Below are 22,915 nucleotides of genomic sequence, written 5' to 3' on the forward strand. Positions count from 1 at the left end.
GAACAAGGTATCAGGGGTGGGCCCAGGATTTTAAGGTTGGGTATTCAAAATAAAGAGGGGGAAATTTTTCTACACTCAAAAATCCTAATAATTGGCTTATATAATAAGCAAAATTTGCTACAGGACACTCAAAAAACGTGTAATTGGTTGTGAGACATCGCAAAAACGTGACGCAGCTGATAGACACTACAAAAATTATGTAATTAGCTGTAGGACACCGGAAGCAATATTTTATAATTTCCGAGTCAAAAGAGGTGAGAAATTTTTTAAAATGGCGAGATTGCCCCTGGCACCTCACCTCTCCTCTCCAGCTCGCTCGCCTGTCACGGAGCGCCGCCGCTGCCTCTCGACCGCGGGCGCCTCCTGCTCCCACAGCGCCAGCTTGCCGCTACCGCCGTTGTCACGAAGCGCCGCCGCCGCCTCGCGCGCGACCGCCTCCGCCTTGCCTCCGCCTAGCCTTGCGTCCTGCAGGAGAGCAGCTGGATGAGGCGGTGCCAGAGCTCGAGCCGCTCCGTGTGTGAGACCTGATCCGCATGGACGACAAAACGCAGTACATCGCCAACTACAGCATCGGCGACCCGCCGCAGCCGGCGGAGGCCATCGTCGACACCGGCAGCGACCTCATCTAGACGCAGTGCTCCGCCTGCCGCCTTCCCGCCACCGGTGGCTGCTTCCCTCGTTACCTCCCCTACTACAACTCCTCCCTGTCGCGCACCGTCCGGGCGGTGCCGTGCGACGACGGCGCCCTGTGCGGCGTCGCGCCAGAGAAGGCAAGGTGCGCGCGCGGCAGCGACGACGTGTGCGTGGTCGTGGCAACCTACGGCGCCGGCGTAGAGCTCAGCGTTCTGGGCACTGACGCGTTCACGTTCCCGTCGTCGGGGACGACGGTGACCCTCGCCTTCGGCTGCGTTAGCCAGACGAGGATCTCGCGCCGGGAGCGCTCAACGGCGCCTCCGGCATCATCGAGCCCGACAGCCAGCTCAACTCCAAGTTCTCCTACTTCCTGACACCCTACTTCAGAGACACCATCAGCCCGAGCCACCTATTCGTCGGCGACGGCGGCGCGGCCTGGGCGCTGGCGGCGGCGCTCCGGTTACATCCGTGCGGCACCATCTGTATCCTCAGCTCCTCGCTCAACACGACGTGGATCCTTTCACGGCAGTAGTTCACCACCTGCACAGCAACACAAGGCCACGGAATCAGTCAAATTAATCCTGAGGTTGGCTGCGCCACCAGTGACCAATCCGGACGTTTCGGATCGTTCCAAGCACATGCTTACCTCGGCGTTGCCGTGGCCATCGAAAACGCTGAAGAGGTGGGCCGGCAGCCGGAGTGCGTCGGCGTCGAGGCCCAGCCCGTCCAGGTCGCGCACCTGCGCCGGTTAGTGAGCAGCCGCACCGGCACGGCGGCGCACGCGTCCTTCATCTCCGCGCTGCGGCCGCGCGTCGACGCGTGGCCCCACACTGGCGCGCAGTCCATCAACTAAACGCTCCTCTACCCCGCCCCCGCCGCCGCCAGCACCCAGGCCGACACGATGCGAGATTCGGCGTCTGGGGTCGTGGTCAACATGTTCGACGCCTTCGAGGCGTCAGAGCTGGGCAAGATCGAGACCAAGCTGTCCAAGTCAACCTTCGCCGTCGGGCCGCTGCACAAGCTCACCACGGTGAGGACGGCGGCGGAACAGTACCGCCATTTCGTGTGCCTATACGGTCCGGACCGCGCCTGGCTGGACGCGCACCCGCCGCGCTCCATGCTGTACGTGAGCGAGCTGGAGAGGAGAGGTGAGGTGCCAGGGGCAATCTTGTCATTTTAAAAAATTTCTCACCTCTTTTGACTCGAAAATTATAAAATATTGTATCCGGTGTCCTACAGCTAATTACGCAATTTTTGTAGTGTCTATCAGCCGCGTCACGTTTTTACGATGTCATAGCTAATTACACGTTTTTTGAGTGTCCTGTAGTAAATTTTGCCTATATAATATCACATACTAGTAGGACATATATAACACAAAATTGAGCATAAGTTCATGTATATAGAATTTTTGGTTGGGTAAAATGGAGTGAATCAATTGTGCTAATGGGCCAACAAAGAAGGGGAGGACACGGCCTAAAAAGGATGGTTTCTTTGCTTGATGGGTTGTTTGATGTCTTTTCTTTAAATTTTTTAATACACATATAAAATATATAGTATATATATCTATTTTTTTTGCCAAAATTCTTGGGTATTCAATTTGAATACCCTTGAATTGTTGTAGGCCTGCCCCTGCAAGGTATATCTGTTTTTGTAAAATCAACAACCCATAGAGAGATGTATTGGTCACGAAAGCGTAATACAACATCTAGTACAATTATAGTTTGGTCATCAACTTCTCTCTCTCAAATCATAGTTATCTTTAGCTCACTGTAAGGTCGGGCCACCCCTACTCATATCACAAACCCGAAGGATGGTAAGGGTGGTGGTGTGTAGGAGTGACGGCATGGGCTTGAAGGTGGCAAGCACCTCCTCCATTGTCGCATGGATCTAGCGTACGCACCCACTATGATCGGCCTGTCACCACCCCTCATCATCATTGATTCATCTCCTACCTTCTCATCCTGGTATAGAGAGGGAAATGGGTTGGGGAAGCGAGTCAGAGAAGAAGGGCAATAGTAGTGCCATGTCAACAAAGTGGCAAAAATAGAAAAGAAAATAGCGGGACCAATGCTTATCTTAACTACTTAATCTGGTAACTTTCCGATCGTTCTAATATGCTTATGTCCGTCTCAATCCTCTTTTGCTCCCTTCGTTTGTCCCAACACTTGCAAGGTGTTTTTTCCTCACACGTTATCCCCACATGAAGCGTTTCCTTTGCATTCTCTGAATCGGAGACAGGAAAGCAAGATGTGTTCATTAAGTGATAACAACACAATAATTCAATAATCAATCTTATAAAAGAACTTCCCAAAATTAGAGTTTCATAGCTTGAATACAACCAATGAAGCAAATCGGATACACCACACCACAAGACAAGAACAATAAACAAAGCCAATAAAAGACAAAAGTTGAAGCATAAACACATGAACAGATTCAAAAAAAACTCTTTAAAAAACCCAATCTTTGGCCTACCTCGCAGCAAACACATGAACAAATCCAAAAACCCCTTAAAAACCCCAATCTTTGGCCTGCCTCGCGGCAAACCAATAGCGATTGTAATCCCCATGGCGAGCAAATTGGAAAAGCACAAAAGAGGCAAAGATCCCCATGAAAACCACAAATTTTCAAGGAAGGACAGATCCTCTCACAACCAAGGCATTCAGGGAGAAGGAAAGACTGCGACCTATTGTTTTCTTCTAGCCATCTCGCCGTGGTGGGGAAAGAAGAATCATGGGAAGCTCGAGGTCAAGTGAGTGCGAGATGAAGGGAAGTAAAAGAAGGAAAACCGGATTCAGGTGATCTGATGGCCACGAGCTCGACTTGAAGGACGGCTCGGCAACACCACTACCCCTTCCTTCCAGCGGAGAAGCTTCAATGAGGAACACGTGGGAACGCGTGGCAAGTAGTAGGTGTTTTCCTACTCCATTTAGAGTGGAGGCTTGAAGGCTGTAGCACATGGATGATTTCAAAATATAAAGAATTTTAGGATTGAACGCAAGTATTAAGTTGATGAAATTTAATTGAAAAATGTTACGATTGGTTAAAATGAGAAAGTAGATGAAAATGTAGACGCGATGAAGCATCCAGTTATCCACTCGATTACTCGTGATTTGGAGGCAGAGATTAATCTATGCCCATTGCAATTAACCCGTCGCCTGTGATCCTTTTCTTTTTTTTCCCCCTTGGTCTTGGGAGATAAGGAAATGATAAGTAGCCTTGTGGGATGGGAGGGACCAACTACTGTAGGATCTGAGCCATAGATCGGCAATCGGGAGCACGTATGGTCCCTTCTCCCTCTCCAAATCAGCTTGTGTTCCACATATGGAACTTCTGAATACTACTGATTAGTTCGCATAAATAATTAACTTTCACACAAGAAAGTATGGAGAGTTAGGAACGAAAATACCCTTTTATGCTAACTAAGTACACAGCCAATAATGATGCATGTTTACTCCTTTTCTGTACCAGCCAGATAACTGTCAAACAATGAATTCAGGCATTTTGCATAAAAAAGCTATCTTCTCCTTTGAAGCTAATGTCTGTATGAACTATGAACATAGCGCAACAGTTCTGAGTCAAAGTCATTATCTACAACATTATCTTCACAAGATGAATGGACCACGGTTTATCAGAGATCTGTGTGAAGTAAGAACAGACAAAGGATCACTGATCGACCATAAGTGAATCAGCCTATCAAAGATCAGAGCTACAAAACTGATTGCCATTTGATTTCTATTTCCTTCACAGTAAGCAGTCAAGAAGAATCAATTGGATTTCCAACAGGTAGTGACTGCTATGATAATAGGTGTTAATCTGTAGTAAGGAATCTATCTTGCCTTTGAATCAAAAAATAACATCCGTGATTGTAGTTAGCCTCATTCCTGTACCTCCAACCAAGGTGGATGGTCCTCCACCTTGGTCTGTGGAGGAAGGGGCTTCCAGCCTGGTTTCTCATCCCAGTACATGTCATAATATATGTGCCCTATTTCACGGAGCTGCACACAGCACCATAGGCCCACATATCTCTTTACTCGATTCCGAAATTTCGTGTCCACAGCCTGGTTTAAACAATAAAGTTACTATGCATCCTTTTATTCAGAACTAGCACAAAATTGTTGAAGACTGGAAGCTTACTGCATCAGAAAAACCTCCGAAGGCGTTAACCATAGATGAGAACTGTAAGATTTTGATATCCTTATATGGTTTGAATATATCCAAAAGCTGAAAAAAAATAGCAACTTCAGAATATGATTTTTCCATAAGATACCAAAAGATAAAGCAGACCTTGCAATAGGCAATGGCTGCTACTAGGAGTATAGGAATCCTACTCTATGTTCCACAGGGTATGCCGTTTCCTCTTATCTGAGGTGTGTATATGTCTCGATATACCTTTATGTTTAGTGATTTTTAATGACGGGTGTGTTCGGATGTGATTGCTGCAGCGGCTTTCAACTACTGCGGCTGCAGCAGCTGCAGCAGCAATTGCAGCTGATCAAAGCATGATACCTCTTGTCTGGTGACTTGTTGGCTTGTCGCACACATATTTCTTAATAAAATTGGAGTCTTGTCTCAAATAAAATGTTCATGTTTGCGAACTTCAAAATTACAGCATTAATTCTGAGTTTGCATGATATGCCTTTTGCTCCAGTTCTCACTTTAGCTTGAGTTTCCTTTTTCTAAAAATCCTATAATCTGGGTACTAGTATAGTTCCCTCATGTTGTGAAAAATAAGTATCCTCTAATCTAAATGTTGTATATTTGTATGCATGACCACATGAGAGATAAATTAGGCATGCATAATGTGCAAACAATGCCATTTACCGTTTGTTCTGTGCTATTCCTTGGTAAGAGAACAGGCGCGCCTTTATTGGTTCTATTAGTTGTTGAGCATCTGGTGCTATGCTCATTGCAGAGCTCAACCTCAAGAAATGATTCTTTGACCTATGCAAGATGCAAAACAATAATTATTAGAAGGCAAACCCACCTTTCTTACTACCAAATATTCATAGTGAATTGTTAAAACAAGTACAATAATAACATTACCTGTTTAGGCAATGATGGATTCTCAAGAAACGAGTATTCTCTAAAATCAATGTGTGGGCCAAACTCCTCCTTAGGTAAGTCCTTTAGCATAACATGTACCTGTAGAATTAAATCATCGTAGTAGGAATGTTAGCTTCATACTGGATCCACCTGTGGACTTCTCTGGCCTGTTTATTATGTAGTGCAAAATACAAGACAACTTTATTTGTGTTGCTGACCAGTTGGTATGAAACGCCATCATTAACACTATTCTATCTGCTTATAAATATCTAGCATTTGACCAAAGCTTTGTTCACATATTTGTCCTTTTCAACTTCCCTATGCAAATTTCCCACAGTATCCATGCTCATTTTACCCACAAAAAACCATAAGTTGACCACACATCATTTGTTATTCCTGTGATGGTAATCCGGTGGTACTTTTGCTATATTTATGAAAAATATTAATGGCCCGATATGTCAATTTTTATCTGCACATTGCCACATTCTGAGGGTGGTTGCAAAATAATGAATAACGCATATCAGTACAGTAACCAGATCAGCAATAATATGTTGAAAAGAAGTTTTCAGTACATAGCACTGTGGTCTGGTCTAAACTCCAAACCACCAAAGCTTGGACAATAAAAAGCATGGCAAGCTTCAGCCACCTGCCACCTGGATACATCTAAAAAAAATGACATCTAAAATTCTAAAACTACAGAGAATTTCCAAAAATCTAAGGTATGCTGACACATATAACATGAAATCCCAGTTATATAATTTACTTTAACTTCACTAACCATATATACTTTGAAAAAAAAAATGTGATGAATTTCCTACAAAATATGATTCATACAACTAAGGAAACTATTTCTCTAACCAACTAATAGTATGTCATATAATATGAAAAATAGTAAATAATGTTATAACAACAGAAATGAAAAAATTTCCCAGTGTAATCACCTCAAAAACATGATCCATTGGACAGAGGAAAGGTTGTCTGGTCATTGTTCCTTCCAAAACTCCAGGATGTCCAAACCACATCCTATCAAGCCTGCACCATAATGGAGGCATTACCTAAAAGTACAAACAGAAGTCAGAAATTGGGTGTCCACAAGTTTGAGCACAATACATCGAACAGCGTAATTCTGCTCTCAAACACCTCCAGAAGTTATCTAAGATAAAAACTTATCCTCAAAAAAGCAAGCATGAAGCACCTACCATACATTACTACTCAACACCTCAATACTCACTAATTAGCTGCAGCTTACTCATTTAAGGATAAATGCACTTTTGCAAGTTGTAAATTTTGTATCAAATTAAGATGGTGCACACATCATCAGTAAAGACAAAATTAACATCTAAAAGATAAGAACATATTAATAATCATTTCAACCTTTTAACATATAGAAAGTTTATGGAAAGAGATCACATTCAAGAAATCGAATTGCAGGTTAAATCAATCTCAACTAAATGTTTACACTTAATGATCTGCATGTCCACTACCTCACAATCACGAATAGTAAGTATGTGTAGTATTCACACTACCATCATGGAGTTCAAATCAAACAAGAAAAAGAATAGAAATTCCACTGACCAGGGTCCTCTTTAATAGGGAAGCAATAGCGAGTGCAGTTCTTATTTGCTTCAACTGAAAATTTTCAAGCACATGACTAATCAGGAAAAAGAAAAGGAATAACCATCAATAACAGAAGTGCAGCCACAAATTTGCAGAAATATATGTGTAGCTGCAGATACCTGGTAATTGACCAATGCAAAATGAGATTTAACAGTATGAGCGCCATCTAACAGCAAGCTTTTAGGAATGTTGGGTCTAAATGATAGGAAACCTCCTGCATCATAATACCAGGTAAATTATGGACATGATGAAAAAAAGTAGTAAGTAAAGATTGTAGGATTCAAATCCGAATAATGTTATATGCATGAAAATAATTTCATGTGACCATCTTTTCATTCTTGGATCATATATGGCTACAGCCTACATGGTTTGTTTAACAGTGCTCCATTGGTAATTCTGAGATAACCCATACAGACGAAACATTTTAACACTAGGGTACATCATGGTCTTCAAACATAAAATCAGAAGGCATTTGTACACTAGAACACATCATGATCTTTAAACATGAAGTCATGAACCTCTGTCCCAAAGAAGTTCCGTCATGATAGGGTCAGAGAATAAACATACCTGGTGAGTCATAGTATGATGGCTGATCAAAGAAAAGCATTGCTTCACGCAATCTATGACGCTTTCCCGCAGTACCTGCATACTGGAAAGTAGTATGCACAGCATATGGTTCTAGCCGAAGCTGATGATACATGCCCTGGCAACTCAAGAAAAAAAATACATTTCAGGTATAAACAACCCAAGAAAATTACAGAGAATTTTAGACGAAAGGGACAGTATAAACAAGATGCACAAAGTGTGTGAAACAAAAGAACAAGAACCAAACATATGCAGGACAACAAAGATAAAAAATGCAATTGCTAACTAACTGAAAATTTACTCACCAAAGAAAAATTTTGACATGCAAGATATTTAATTTGCCAATTTCAAACAAATAAGAGCAACTACCTGCACAAAATATGTATGACCACTACAGAATATACTTGCTGGTAGGACTCCAAGCTTCAGTTTCCCATCATAAGAATATACAAGTTCATCTTCTCCAACAACCGGGTATCCAAATTTTTTGTGCATAAGGTCATTAAAAGCATTCTGGTCCCACAACGTATCATCAGATAAGAGTAAGTCTTTCCAATCTTTTGCCAGCCTCTTAGCTGGTTCAGTGGGTCGCCAATGGAAAATACCGATATTGTATGCACCAGTAACTGTGCATAAGAAAGAGGGGGGGGGGGGGGGGGAAAGGCAATATGTTAGGTTCAAATAGTAACTGCAATTGATGGTAAACAGAACAAAAAATCTTATTATACAGGTAAACAGGGAAAAAAAATATTATACAGGCAAACAGAAAATATTGGAGCAGATTTTTTAAAACATCAGAAAAATACAGTAACAAGAACATTAGTTCACATCAGGTTCTAATTCTCTAGGATTTGCTATTGCTGATACATATTGGAAGCTATATTCTACAGCAATTGTCTTCACCAACAGAAGTCCAATTCCAGAGTCATTCCACTGTAAATATTTAAAGATTAGTTCTATTCTCATAAGTTGAACTAAAATTAATTCCAAACTTTCAGAATTTAGTATCAAAAGGTCAAGAAAATTCATCTCAGTATTGTGCAGTTCTGATTTCCTGATCTTACAGCAGGGCAATGATTATTGTAGATAGATTAGCACTGGGAAATATCGAAAAATAGAGAATGCATCACACCATCTATCTCGTCACAACATATGACTTAGATAAGGTGCATTATTGCAAAGTGTAGATAATTCACCTTCCCTCCAGTTCTCCAGGCTGTCATCGGTGACCGTGGGAATGACCTGGTCGCTGGACGTGAGGAGATCCGCGTCAGGGTAGCGGGCGAGGTAGGGCAGCGGGTTCTTGAGCCACACCATGTCCGTGTCGCACATGAGCAGCTCGTAGCCGAAGGGCAGGAGCGCGTTGATGAGCAGCACCTTCTCCCTGCCCATCTTGTGGAAGGTGGGCGAGCCCCAGACGGCGTCCTCGGTGGCCATCCTGCTGCCCATGTCGAAGACGGGGACGCCCCTGAGGTAGAGCTCCCGGAGCAGCTTGGTGTCCATGGCGCCGACGAGGAGGCTGTCGACGCCGAGGTCCGTGAGGTGGCGCACCCAGGTGAGGATGAAGTCGAGGAAGGCGTGGTTGCCGAAGGTGACGACGATGGCGCCGCCGCGGGCGCGGGCGCCCACCATCTCGCGGGTGAGGCGGAACGCGCGCGGCGCGGGCATCCGCTCCCTCCGCGGCGGGGGCTTCCAGATGGGCCGATTGTACATGGTCTCCGGCTGCGCCACACCGGAGACTGCGCCCGAGAGGTTGGCGGCGGCGGCGGACGCGGGAGGGATGGGGAGCGGGGGCGCGGCGAGCGAGGAGAAGGAGGAGAGGAGGAAGAAGAGCGCGGAGACGGCGAACCCGCCGATGACGGCGCCGTAGATCCCGACGAAGACCGGCTTGGTCGAGTCGGCGGGGCACCACGGCGCCATCTCGCCGGCCGGCGGCGGCGGATCGTGGTCGCCGGAGAGGCAAGGTCAGCGGCTCACCGCTGCCATTGTCGGGAAAGGGAACTAGGGGAGGTGGGGTTTGAGACGAGACGGGAGTGGGCGGCGCCGGCGGGTCGGGGGGCCCACCTGGCGGTGGCTGCACGGTTAGACCTTACTACCGATGATCCCGTTACGGTGAAGGAATCACGATGGAAAAAGCACGCTCCCGTTTCGCTCGCCACTGTCGTGCGGGGCCCACTTGACAGTGAAAGCAAGTAGGGAGTGGATTTGTGTCTTCATTTCCACATGTTCATCCGTTGTAGTACAGTATGACTTTGTCAACTCAATCAAGTACACTGTACGAGTGGTGTGTTTATGTAGGGCAAATGGCAATGTCCAAGCGTACGAAAAGGGAAAGATAAATGGATATTCATCTATGGGTGTGTTTGGAAGAGATTTTTTTGGCAGCAGCTGCGGCTGCAGTAGTTTAAAACGGCTGTAATCTGTAGCAGCAAAAATGGCTGTCAAACGAGGTCTATTTCTCTGTGCAGCTATGCTTCAAACGTCAAATAGGGTAATTTTAAGCTTGTCTAATCATCACGGTTTGTGCATTGAACGATTGAGAAATTCTTTTCTTTTTAGAAATATAATACAAACGCAGACATCCACAATGCGCGTACGCTCACCCCTATGAGCACGCGCGTATAACCTACCTCTAAGCACTTCTGGAAGATTGGATCAGCATATCTTGAGATTAACAAAGTCACCACGAACCGGCGCCTCATTGTCGCCTATTACTGAAAGAACAATTAGCCATAAACACGAGCACCCGTGTTAAATCTAAATTTTAACTCTGGTGAGCTAGTTCCACCACAAGAAACCTAACCAGTTAAGATACGCTCACTTCGTGAAAACCTAGATAAATTTGGTGCGTCATGGAATATAGTTTTCACCTAAAATATTGTTTTCTTTGAGCGGAATTTTGTTCATATTTCAGTACTAGTATCTTCTGTGGGCCAATTATTAGAGCTTATTAATATCTTTACGTTAAAAATACTCTTGAAAATAAGTTCTAGTTTTTAAAGTCCTTTTGAAGTAAATAACTATATTTATAATAATTAAAAAAACAGCCCTACAAAAATTCCCCATGTCATCTAAAACTAATCTAAATTCAAGCCAAAGTAGAAAAATGCACGATATTGAAACTTAAAAGTTGAATATTGTCTGGTTTAGAGTTAATTTTAGTGTTATTACATTTTTTTAAAACAAATATTTAGGATTGTAAATGAACTTAATTTTGTCATTTATGTCTTACCTGGTATACATTAAGATATACACCAAAATATTCGTGTTATTAGAGGGAGGGGAAATTTGCCAAGATTGATATGGACTCACTTCATTCACAAATTATCATCATATAATTTTTTCAGTGTTATTCAGAAATGATCAGTATATTTGGTACTTCCTACATGTGACTTTTTGTTTTCCTGTGCAGTATAAAATAATCAGTTGCATGTATTGTTCAATGTACTAATTAATTGTAATTGTGGTGCATGACTGCATGCATGCAAGCAATATCATTGGCGCATATTGCCCTTGAAGCATATATATAGGACACAAGAAATGGTGTTGCATGTTAATCGATGTCAATTTAAGTGACATGTGTAAGTGTGATGGTATCGATACACAAACCATATATGCTGATCATTTGTGAATACTGGAAGTACAATTTATCAAGGATTTGTCCTTTTGCCACCACATTAAAAAAAAAAGAAAGTTCTAACTAGCTAGGTACTACATCTCTTTTCTAACTAGGTACCAAGGGAGCTGCCAGAGATTTCTATCGGGATAAGGTAGTAGCACTTTGTAAATGACCACCATCGAGCCATTCAGACACGCATAGATGAAGAAGATTTTAGCAATATCGTACAAACAGATTGGAACAGTCTATTCCTAAATATATATAGTTCCGCCATATGTACGCTATATTTCTTCTCTATGGATTACATGTTGACCCACTTTTTTTGTTGTTGTTGTTTTATCGTATAAGTTTCACATAGACGCCACATTAGATAAAGAACAAATCAATATGCCACGTTGAAACCGTCTTCGTTGGGACTACATTTCCTCTGTTCTATAAAGATAAGGATTGCGTTAGTTACATTGTTTCGCGGTTGAGAGACTCGATCGAAACTCAACCTTAGATGAGAGACCGGCAGTGAACTTTTTCCAAACGTGGTTCGTGGCCCATCAAATGGGAGACAGCTCTAGTTTTTTGTCTCCCATTTCTCATTCTGTTTGATGTGGAAAATTTGCAACAAGTCTTGTGGCTTTGTTCATCCGCAGATGATGCAAACCGGAATTTTAATTAAATTATCTGAAAAGCTACAAATTTTTTTTTGAATTTTATTTGTGCAATTTAAGAAATTCTAAACAAACATGGATGGACTGTGTCATTGTAGATTACTAGTTATCGTGCACGTGCAAGGCATGTTTTGGTATTATGTACAATAAAAAAATAGAATAATAAATGTACCTTTTTTATATAGAGCACTCCATACAAATTCTAAAGGTAAAAAAAGAGTATCATAGACCCTAGTAAAAAGCATGTGTTATGTGTACTCCTGGAGTGCCAAGCTGTGCACCATGTAAATTACTACGGGAGAAGCAAAGCAGCAAACCTTGTGTCCAAGATTGTGGATCTAATTCTAGATAATTCATTCAACATAGGAATAAATGTTTTTTTCAAGAAGGTCCTCAGACCTACCCCGTAGCTTACATTGAAAGCCACAACGACAGGTTCGCTGGGATTACAAGGTTTACATGAGCTCAGAGCAAAAGGGAAGTCTCACATGGTCACACATCCCGACCAGCTAGGGTCACTTAAAGGATAGACAAACTAAACAAAAAGGGGTAAGAACTCCCATAGCAGAAATTGACAACTCTTACTTTAACACGGACTTCAAACTTTTTTTGGTAGGAAAAACATCATCCAACTCTTGATCTTGGTCGCAGCCTTGCTATTGCCCCTTCAGACGTGCCACCAGAGCCTCCATCTGCTTCTCCTTGAGGAAGGAGAGGTTTCCACTACATTAGTTGAGAAATAATTTGAAAAAGTTAAATTAGAAGGGAGTAAGCAATGTTATCTCTAAACACCATATCATTCCTCGTTAGCCACCAGGTTCACACAATTGCAGCTAATCAGCAAAGACACAATAAATTTTGTACAAATTTAAGGGAAAGAAAATTGTTCACCAGTTTGTTTTATTCGTTATTGTCCCCCAAAAAAATTGTAATAGATCTCTGATAGAAGAAATAGAGGCTTATATCATTTTATTTTGGTCTTAACCCAATTGTTAAAAAAATTACAGTTAGCATGATTGAAAACGACATTCTTGTATGTTTTTTCAGAAATGAATCTTAGCAGGATACCCAATTAAAGCTCACTAATCCCATGCCTTGAACTGCATATGGTAACATGCATGCTCCATGTCCCATGCAACACGCTGCATCTGGCTGACTATACAAAAGGACAATATGAAATTTGTTAAAAAAGTGTTTTTTAAATAGCACAAATAGAAGAGGCACAATCATCTGTTGTTACTCTGCAGTTGCTGCTAAATAGCCCTTCTGATTCCTGTACATAGCTTCAGATCCATTAAGCTTCATTTTTTATTCAGTACAAAAACGATTTTGAAAGAACACTTTAGATAGAAACATTGGTTTATCCCATGCGGCCTCTCGCCAAAGCTGAGTCGTGTAGCCAAAAAGATTGACCGTACAGAAAAACATGGTCACAAAGGTGATGTTTTGCGGCAAAGGGAAATTTAAAATGTTTAAAGAAGATAGTGTCACCAGAGATATGTTGCATCATAAAGTAAATCAGAGAAAAAAAACTTACAGCAATTCACACAAAATGAATACAATTTCCTCTTTTAGACTCCAAAAATTCTTAATGCTTTTTCTGCACTTCACGTTTGCTCAATCTTTCAACACACAAGCTCTTTGAACATGGCTCTGAAGCTGAAGCACTCACTTCGCTGTGCAAAACAGGAGAAAGTGCTTTAGCAAATCACTGGGCAACAGTACATCCACATAGGAGGCCATTAGAGCAACTTTGCACATAAGGGATCAATAGATGTGTATATTCCTAAGCATTGTTGTTGGCACCCAGCTTGAACCAACTATTGTGCTAATTTAGCCAAAAAAGGATTGATCCTTGGGAATCAAAAAGTCTATCAGGCTTGATAGGTTTGTCTGAATTAGTCGAGGGTGCAGACTGCAAGTTACATGATGTTATGATGTTGAGGTGAGATCGATTTAAATTAATAATGAGACACAACCTGTCCTGAGTCAACTGCTTCTGAAATTCATCCTCCGTCACTGCAGAGAAGGGCAGTACCACCTGAATAGTTGGGGTTGGCAAATCACCTGCATATACACTTATTTTTTTATTAGCCAAATAAAATCTTAATTGACAACAAGCACAGTACCATTAGAATCAGAAATGCCATAATCATGCCTTGGCTGCTCCTTCGATGTGAATAAATCAAACTTTGAGAACAACATGAATATAATATGGTTACCTACCTTTTTTCGAGGCCAAGTTATACTGGCCGCCGCAGCTGCCGTTCTCCTTCTTAGGAAGGTTGAACCCAGTATCACACTGCAAACCACTCAATTCCCCTAATCAAACACCATACGCCACCAACATCAGATAAAAATCTTTAGAGAAGGGGAGGAACATCACCTGAACTCCTGAACATGACAAGGTCATCCATCGTGTAGATGCGCTAGATCCGGCAACATCGCCATATACTGCAAGTACCAAGTAGAGAGGGCGGGGCCATGGCGGTGTCCAAGCAATGTGCCATCACCACCGACCTTGCATTCACACGCAAGCACCACCTCCTCTACCTGACGTGGCGGCGTGCACTGTGGGAGTCGAACTCATGAGGTGCCTGAGGTGTTGAGGGATGGCCTTGGTTCCTCCACCACCTGACGTGACGTGGTACCGTAGGCGGTGGGACAGCTGTAGCAGTGCATATACACTGGATCTCCTCTTCTCCACTGCCCGACGACGGCAGTGAGGCGAAGACTTTGATCCAAGGACGACGGCTCTCGATCCAAATCTAACAGCGCCTGCGTGCAGGGAAGGGGAGCTGGCGACGGACGCCGCTGCGGGATACGGGTGGTGGAAGGCGACAACGGCGGGGGAAGGGCGAGGGCATGAGGGGCTAAGGGGATGATATACTTGCCTTGGCAGTTATTGCGACGATGCGGGGATTGCGCCATCAAGGAGGCGAGATTGACGATGGCGATGGGGATGAGAATGGGGATGGGGCGTTGGGTGGATGATGCAGCGATGGATTTCTGGCCGATGATTTCACCGAGCCGATTGACGGATGGAGAAGTGGTGGATCGAGGCGGAGCGAGTAGAAGCGGCGCGTGTTGGCGGCGGCGGCGGCGACGCCGGAAGGGGACGACCCTCCGACGGCGGCGAACGGGGAATGCGAGGAGGAAGAGGGCGGAGGAGGAGGAGCGCCGGCGGGAGCAGCGGTGGGGCGAGGAGAATCGGCGCGTGATGGCAGCGGCAGCAAAAGCGCTGGGGAGGAGCGCGAGTCCCGCGTGTTCAGCGCACGCTCATCGCGCGAGGAGGAGGAAGCGGACGGATAGGAGAGATGGCGGACGGACGATCTGGATCAGGAGAGACGAAGAAGAACGGTAGTGATTGATTCAGATGATTTCACCAGTAGGATTGGAGGGGGCAACTCCTCCTTTTTATATTAGTATAGATATAGAAGTATAGATGTGCAATACTGTGATCACTTAGCTACCGTGGAGAGAAATGGATATTTTGTTAAAAAGTCAGAGAAGTACTACACATGATTAAGCATTAATCATTATAAACTTGAAAAAAGAGATTAATTTGATTTGTTTAAATATCTTCTATATAAAACTTTTTTTACTAGAAAAAACACACCATTTAGTAGTTTAAAAGTGTGCTAATGAAAAACAAGTAAGTTAAAGTTTGGATTCGAAGGAAAAAAGTCGAAATTAATCTTTTTTTTAAGTTTATAACGATTAATGATTAATTAATAATATGCTAATGAGTTTTATCCTTTTATGCGTACGATGAATCTTTCTTCGAACTCGCTAGAAGAAAGCAGTCTTACTACAACATACTCTATATATCGAACATATTATTTTCAAAATTTTCTAAAGCACACAAAATATAATCTGAAAGGGGTTGTAAAACCAGCTCTCATTGTGAGATATTTGTACGCAAAAGGCCAGATATTTTAGCGGCGAAGGAGATCTTTCCCGCTACAGGGCAAAAGCTAAAGCGCCTAACAATGTACTTGAGCCTCGCGTTCTCTTGTCCCATAGCGAAGAAAACAGAGGCGGCTGGCAAGAAAAATGAAAAAATAACAAAAAAAAGAGGGAAAAAAAATCAAGGCAGAAGAATACTCATCCAATCCAACCACACGCCCCGGCCAGCTCGTCGTCGCCACCTCACCACCACACACGCGCAGCCAAGCCCCTCACCTCACCTCTCCATCCACGATAATATCATGATCCATCCTTATATATGCCTCCTTCGCAAACTCACTTCGGATTCTCTTCTCTTTCTTTCATCAGCTATCACAATTCACAAGTGTAGACTGTAGGATGGCCACGCTCTCTTCCTGCAGCCGCCTGAGCACCGGCGGCGGCGCCGTCCAGCGCCGTCCCCGGCGGCCGGCAAGCGCTGCGACCATCACCTGCCACCGGAGCTCCTCCTCCTCCTCGTCGGCCAGGGTAGTCCGCACAGGCGCCGCCGCGGCGCCTGCCGCGGCCACGGCGCCCGCCGTGCCGCAGACCAACGAGTGAGTAACTCACAAACTGAGCTCTCCCCTTTAATTTGTGGCTGATGAAAAAGTTGTGTTGATTTAAAAAAAAAAATTGGTTGTTGCAGGTGCTCGCTTCCGACATGGGCGGAGTTCGAGCTGGGCAAGGCGCCGGTCTACTGGAAGACCATGAACGGTCTTCCTCCATCGGCTGTAAGTTTAATTTCTTCACAAAAAGAAATACTTTCACTCATCATACATGTAACAACTACTCCTTCTGATTTATATTATAAATCATTTTGATTTTTTTCCTAATCAATATTTTTAAAAAATTTGACTAAGTTTTTTTTAAAAATAATTAGCAACATGTATAACACCGAATTAGTTTCATTAAAATTAACATTTAATATATTTTGATAATATGTTTGTTTTGGGTTAGGAATTTTGTTATATTTTTAAACTTTAAAAAATAATAAGAAAAAGAAAGTCAAAAGCAACTTATAATATGGAACAGCGGTAGTACTAGCAACCTGGCAGATTCATCATGGAAATAGTAGCTAATTAAGCTGCCGCTGTGTTCTTACCAGGGAGAGGGCCTGATCCTTTTCTACAACCCGGCAGCGACCAAGATGACCCCCAACGCTCAGTTTGGCATCGCGTTTAATGGTAACTGAGCACCCTCTTAATTCTCCTTTTCACCCACCCAGTGTCCGGGAAAAATTCAGGCTACAATTTGGTTTGGTCTGAATCTGATTCAGGAGTTGATAACTGAGACTTTATTTGCTGCAGGTGGTTTTAACCAGCCGATCATGTGCGGTGGTGAGCCGAGGCAGATGACGCTGCAAGAGAGGGGATCAGCTGATCCTCCCATATACACCATCAGGATACGTGTGCCGCAGCATGGTCAGTAGCTGATTGTTTTGTTTCGTTGAAGATATGAATGATTCGCCTGCAATTTCTCATTAGCTTAAATTAAGCTTTTGCATCATGCTGACACCATATGTTCAAGTGATCGTTACTAGTACTGTATGTATGTAATAGCATGTTGTCATCTGAGTGGCAATGGATTCGTTACTAGTACTGTATGTATGTAATAGCATGTTGTCATCGGAGTGAGATTTTGTGTGGTTGGTTTTGCACTCGCAGCCATGACCCTCGTCTTCTCCTTCACAAACGGGGTGGATTGGGATGGACCGTACACCCTCAAGTTCAGGGTCCCCAAGCCATGGCTCAACAAGCCCTTGAGCTTCTTCAACGAGGTAAAATTTTGCTCCGAGTTCGTGTTGTTTTCAATCAAACAAGCTTGATTTGTACCTTGAATCCAATTTTATTGTTAATTACCATTTCTTGATAGCTTATGCACTGGAAAAGTTGAAACTCCTCTTTGGATCAGTGTTAACTTTTAGAATGCACCTTTTGTGCTAATAAAGAGTTATTTTAAAAATTATCTGTGACGACGATGCAGGGTCTAGCAGACGAACTGAACAGAGAAGGGGCATGCGACAGAGCCATCTTCCCAGACGAAAACGTTGTCATCACAAGCTGCGAGATGGGCAGCTACTACGAAGAGGGGGTAAAACTTTTAACCTTTTTTGCATTGCTGTTTAGCTCAAATTCATGATTAATCCTAGCCAGTTCTGAACTGTTGCTGCATCCCCTGACACTGGCAGGGAGATCGCTGCAAGCTGGACATTGTGTCAGGGTGCATGGATCCAAACTCGCACATGTTTGATCCACTCGCCACCGTGGATGACGGATCATGCCCAATGGATTCCGATTCCGAGGAATGAACTGAACTACAGTCTCAGCGAGTTTTATTAGCAAGAAGCTGTAATTAGTGGCCACTGTTGTTCAATGTAAAAAGAAAGAGAAGCGACACGGTATGATGTACAAGAAAGCACAGATGTGTGATAGAATGGTATTAGGGAATGATGTGTGCTGCATTTGGTGAAAAGAATACACAACTGTAGGCCTCATACAAATGTGGTTGTTAATTTGTGACAGAACTACTCTGAATTTAATAGAGATCAACCTATACAAATACCATCAAAGAAAGTGTCGGCACGTGACCAAAAGTTCCAAAAACACGGGATAACTCCTGATTAAACAAGGAGAAAAAAAATATTATTTTCTGATTTATCTATATAGCCTTCGGTTCAGAGTTTGATACTTATACTGGAAAAGTGCAAATGGACCCAGAACACGAATCAACCGGAATTTAAGTTCAGTTCCAGCACAATTCCAGGCATCCGCCCGTTTGTCTGATGTCTACGTACTGGAAAAATGTCGCTCATGTCTGCTAGACGACTACCAAATTAGGCCAAGAAAAAAAAAAACCAAGCATTAAGCCATGAACATCCACAGGACAAAGTCTGCAAATGGTCCAAGCAAACTGATGCAACCATGCAAATTTCAGTCACAGTTACACTGCGGAAAGAAGGCATACATGCCAAGGCAACATGGCATGCCATCATCACGCCAGTTCACTAATACAGCATCCAGTCATAATGGAGTTGCACAGACCATATTACTACAAGGGCAAAGTCAACTTGCAGCACAAAGCTGTTCGTTTTGAGTAGCCTCAGTCACAGCTTAGCCGCCTCCAACCTGGCGTTTCCAGGAGTCCTCCACAATAAGCTCGTCAACGCCCCAGTCCTCATAGCTATATTTGAACACACAGTAAACTATTATAATGAGGTTACAAAATCAGGAAACACATAAATGTCTTTTATTCAAATCTCACCTTCCGTCAGGTAAGTACCGCCTAATTGTGAATGGGATCTTGCGTGCTCTCAGCTCTTTCATGGCAATCTAATTTGCACAAAGACAATAGTTTAGCATAGCAAGTAATTTGAAAGATAGAATAAAATCAACTGACAATTTCTGACAGAAAGAGAGAAGAAATCTAAGTAGTATTTATAATGAGTTGTTGATAAGTGCAGTCAACATTCATCTCATCTTGGTTTTGTGGGAGTACTCCACCAAAATATTTCAGTTACCATGCCTAAAACATACCAAAATAATTTTTTATCCGGGAAAAGCAATCTAAGACCCTTGTGGAATTCTAAAAACATGTGAAAATTTTTCATGACATGGAGGAAGAGGGACACGTGTAAACATACAAAATTTTAAGATTGAGAACAATATGGGAGTCAACAAAAATTGTATTCATATTCCGGAAGAATTGATTTCTTCTATCTCTTCCTTTTCTCTGTCCATCATGATAACAAAGTTTGGCATGAACAAAGAAAACCCGGCACCTGCCTTTTCCTTTTCCCAGAATTTTTAAAACCTCCGGTTAACTCTTCCGATTTAGATATAATAAACCTTCTAGAAGTTGGAATAAGGATGGAACTAATGCGTATGAAAGTCCCACTTCAGGGATAGCAGTGGCATATTTACCAGCCAGCAGCCATATAATATATCAAGTGTTACAACAAAGCCAATCTTTGGTATTGGACTATCAAACACTAAAACATAATACAGAATTAATCAATTGCCACTTGTTCTCCACATAAACTAGATCAATTTCGTGATATTTGAAATGCCATGAAAAACAATGTATAAGAGCCCTGACTAATAACTTCTGTCTGGGTAGAAGAACTAATTCAAATAGACAAGTCAGGGTGCTTGTCAACATTTGTCCTATCTGTTTTTATATTGTGGAAACAAATCACAGAATCACAAGGCTACCAAATAATAGTATCTAGAGCCTTGATGAAAGAAATATATGTGTACAAATACAACCTTGTGCATACTAGTATAATTGCAGACGAAAACTTATTGTCAGTCACATATTTAGATTTCAAGCTGACTCGGCGTGGCAGCCCTCCATGACGAAAAAAAGACATTCTATTGATTGAATTGCTGGCCTATGTCTATACACAATTACATACAGCTATCAAACATGTGTACTTTATTGAATTATATATTCAAACGTTAATTTTATTAATTAGTTGGCAGTCAGGTGTTGTATGCCTAAACAAGAAAATTCCATTGTTCATTTTCATTCTTCATGATGGAAACAGATGTTTATTGTAAAAGGTTATTTAAGTTGTACAATATAAGCTTGGTATATGGAACTGGCAAAAATCAAAATAATGAATATGTAGAGGTTATCGCTTGTTTGAACAAATACCTATTGCATGTATAGTTTGGAAAAATAGAATTTACCTCAAGAGGATCAGTTTCTCCCTCAAGCTCAACCATAACTGGAGCATTCATGCTATAAAACAACAGCAAGGGTTATTAATACTGTATGGTAAACTATTAGCCATCAAATTGGCAATACTGTGCAATATGATATATAGAAACATACCTTATCTGTAAGGCACGTGTACCCAGGATGCGGGCACGCTCATACTTTGTCATATACTTTGACGTTTTGCGTGGGCGCTGAGTCTTTTCTTGCTCCTTATCTTCAGCCTCTGCCCCTACAACCTCATCAGGGCCATCCTCGTTGTTATTCTCAGGTTCCTCTTCAGCCCCTTCCTATTATTGAACAGAACTCCATCAGTTCTTTTCCATTAACAGATAACATCACTGCATGAGGATAGCAATGTGTGTACCTCAATCTCAGGTTCTGGTGGCTCATCCTCATACCTGCAGAGGAAAATACAATGCCATTCCTAAATCAATATCCAACAAAACAATCCTTTAAAATGACATATAACAATCAGTGCTTCAGCAATCATATAGTTGTGCAAGGATAATGGTAGATATCTCACTAGGATGAAATGTAAAAGAAATTCAAAATTTTCACTTCTACCAACACTAATGAACATAACTTTGGTCTGTGTAATTTAGTAATTACACTAAAATTGAATATTCCTGAGAAAATGGACATATAACTAACTAATTCATATGTTTTAACCACCAAGCCACCACAGTGAATTAAGCAGAAAAGAATGAAACCACACATTCTTGTTCCAATTAGAAGCAAGATGTTAGAGATCCTCTAAGTTTTTAGCTAGCGTGACAAAGTTAGGATTCCATATTAGTACAATGACCATCTATCTTAATATGTAATAGATTTTTTCCATTTTTATCTTTCATTTTTCTCCTTGTTTTCCTTATATGCATATATATTTTTCCCCTTTCTTTATACTGCTGCATAAATGATTTGCACCAAGCCTCCTATTACATCAATTGCATAGCTCCCCTGACCTATATCGGTCTAGCCAATCCCGTCATGTCCATGTCACCATAGAAAGGAGCAAGCAGGAGGTACGCATGAGAACCCCCCATCCCCGACTGCGTTCAATGTTCTTCTTTTCTCTCAAACAAAGCGGTATAGAATCATCAATGAAAATTCCCATAATTGGTGAGCGGGATTGTCGCATTAACCCAATTGATTCATCCAAGCAAACCTAAATTTCAAAGAACCTGCTAAACCTAACCATAACCAAACAAGCAGGGAAACAGAATATCACTCTTTACAGTATCCCCTTCTGTTGCTGACAAACTAATCTCAGACAACTTCTAAGAGCCATTACTCGACTCAACGAACGAAACATGCCCTAAGAATAATACTCGACTCAACGATCAAAACATGCCCCAAGAATAAACTCCAAAGACACCTTTTACCCGTGAAGACCAGTACGCATCCAACATTAACACCTCTCGTTTTCCAAAAACCAATCGAGTGAATCGCGGCAATCGCCATAACTAGCTTCGACTCGAATCAACGAACCCACCACCCCAAATGCTCCCCATGGCGATGAGGAGCGCCAACGAATCACCCAGCACAGACTCCTACCGGCGCAACATGTTACACAGAGAGCTGGTTCGACCGGTCTGGGATTAGAAATTTATTAGAACAGGCGATGCCTATCGAAACCCTAGATTGGATTCCCATGATCATACGGAAAAAGGACTAGAGAGAGAGAGATAGTAGAGAGTAAGGCAAACCCCATGTCCATGTCGTTGTAGTCGTCGTCCGCCATGGCTTCCGCCGCCTCTGATTCCGGCCGCTACAATCGCTAGGGTTTCGCCGCACGGCGGCCAAGCGGTGCTCGACAGGGAGAAAGGGGGCAAATGGGACTCTGGGAGAGCGCAACGGACGGCCCACCAGCCCGGGAAAAAGAACGGGGACAATCCCCGGAGAATCGTAGAAGGATCTGGACCGTATGATCCGTATCTGCAGAAATTTCAAAATATGGCATCCAATCCGCCTTGCTTTGAGAATTTATCAGTCTATCCGTGTTGTTTTCAGACTATGACATTAGGAATTTAGGATAAAAATTTTTTTCGTTCTGCGCCACTTTGTCCGCCAGCATCGGTTGCGTCGT

The 22,915-nt window shown here is 42.7% G+C and overlaps 3 protein-coding genes across 4 annotated transcripts; 1 reads left to right on the forward strand and 2 right to left on the reverse strand.

The window, feature by feature from the left end:
* Positions 1-3,532: 3,532 nt before the first annotated feature.
* On the reverse strand, positions 3,533-9,961 carry LOC127768237 (arabinosyltransferase XEG113). Of its 2 annotated transcripts, XM_052293771.1 has the most exons (11): positions 9,075-9,961; positions 8,248-8,504; positions 7,861-7,996; positions 7,413-7,507; positions 7,252-7,305; positions 6,618-6,731; positions 5,677-5,775; positions 5,455-5,574; positions 4,768-4,854; positions 4,470-4,691; positions 3,533-4,269 (listed from the first exon to the last, which is right to left on the reverse strand). In XM_052293771.1, the coding sequence occupies exons 1-10, from the start codon at positions 9,796-9,798 to the stop codon at positions 4,509-4,511; spliced, it is 1,869 nt and encodes a 622-aa protein (XP_052149731.1). In that variant the 5' UTR covers positions 9,799-9,961; the 3' UTR covers positions 3,533-4,269; positions 4,470-4,508. The 2 variants fall into 2 exon arrangements, with proteins under 2 accessions (XP_052149731.1, XP_052149730.1); XM_052293770.1 differs by having other exon boundaries at positions 3,537-4,691; positions 9,075-9,960.
* A 6,311-nt stretch (positions 9,962-16,272) lies between these two features.
* On the forward strand, positions 16,273-18,631 carry LOC127767404 (protein POST-ILLUMINATION CHLOROPHYLL FLUORESCENCE INCREASE, chloroplastic). Its single transcript, XM_052292736.1, has 7 exons — positions 16,273-16,664; positions 16,754-16,838; positions 17,213-17,291; positions 17,415-17,528; positions 17,772-17,884; positions 18,091-18,198; positions 18,296-18,631. The coding sequence occupies exons 1-7, from the start codon at positions 16,468-16,470 to the stop codon at positions 18,413-18,415; spliced, it is 816 nt and encodes a 271-aa protein (XP_052148696.1). The 5' UTR covers positions 16,273-16,467; the 3' UTR covers positions 18,416-18,631.
* A 321-nt stretch (positions 18,632-18,952) lies between these two features.
* Positions 18,953-22,693, reverse strand: LOC127767405 (DNA-directed RNA polymerases II, IV and V subunit 6A-like). Its single transcript, XM_052292737.1, has 6 exons — positions 22,536-22,693; positions 21,194-21,227; positions 20,944-21,116; positions 20,799-20,850; positions 19,369-19,436; positions 18,953-19,287 (listed from the first exon to the last, which is right to left on the reverse strand). Exons 1-6 carry the CDS (start codon positions 22,568-22,570, stop codon positions 19,218-19,220), a joined length of 432 nt encoding a protein of 143 aa, XP_052148697.1. The 5' UTR covers positions 22,571-22,693; the 3' UTR covers positions 18,953-19,217.
* Between the last annotated feature and the right edge of the window lie 222 nt (positions 22,694-22,915).

The sequence above is a fragment of the Oryza glaberrima genome, chromosome 3 (genome assembly GCF_000147395.1).
Source record: "Oryza glaberrima chromosome 3, OglaRS2, whole genome shotgun sequence".
NCBI classification, from domain to species: Eukaryota; Viridiplantae; Streptophyta; class Magnoliopsida; order Poales; family Poaceae; genus Oryza; species Oryza glaberrima.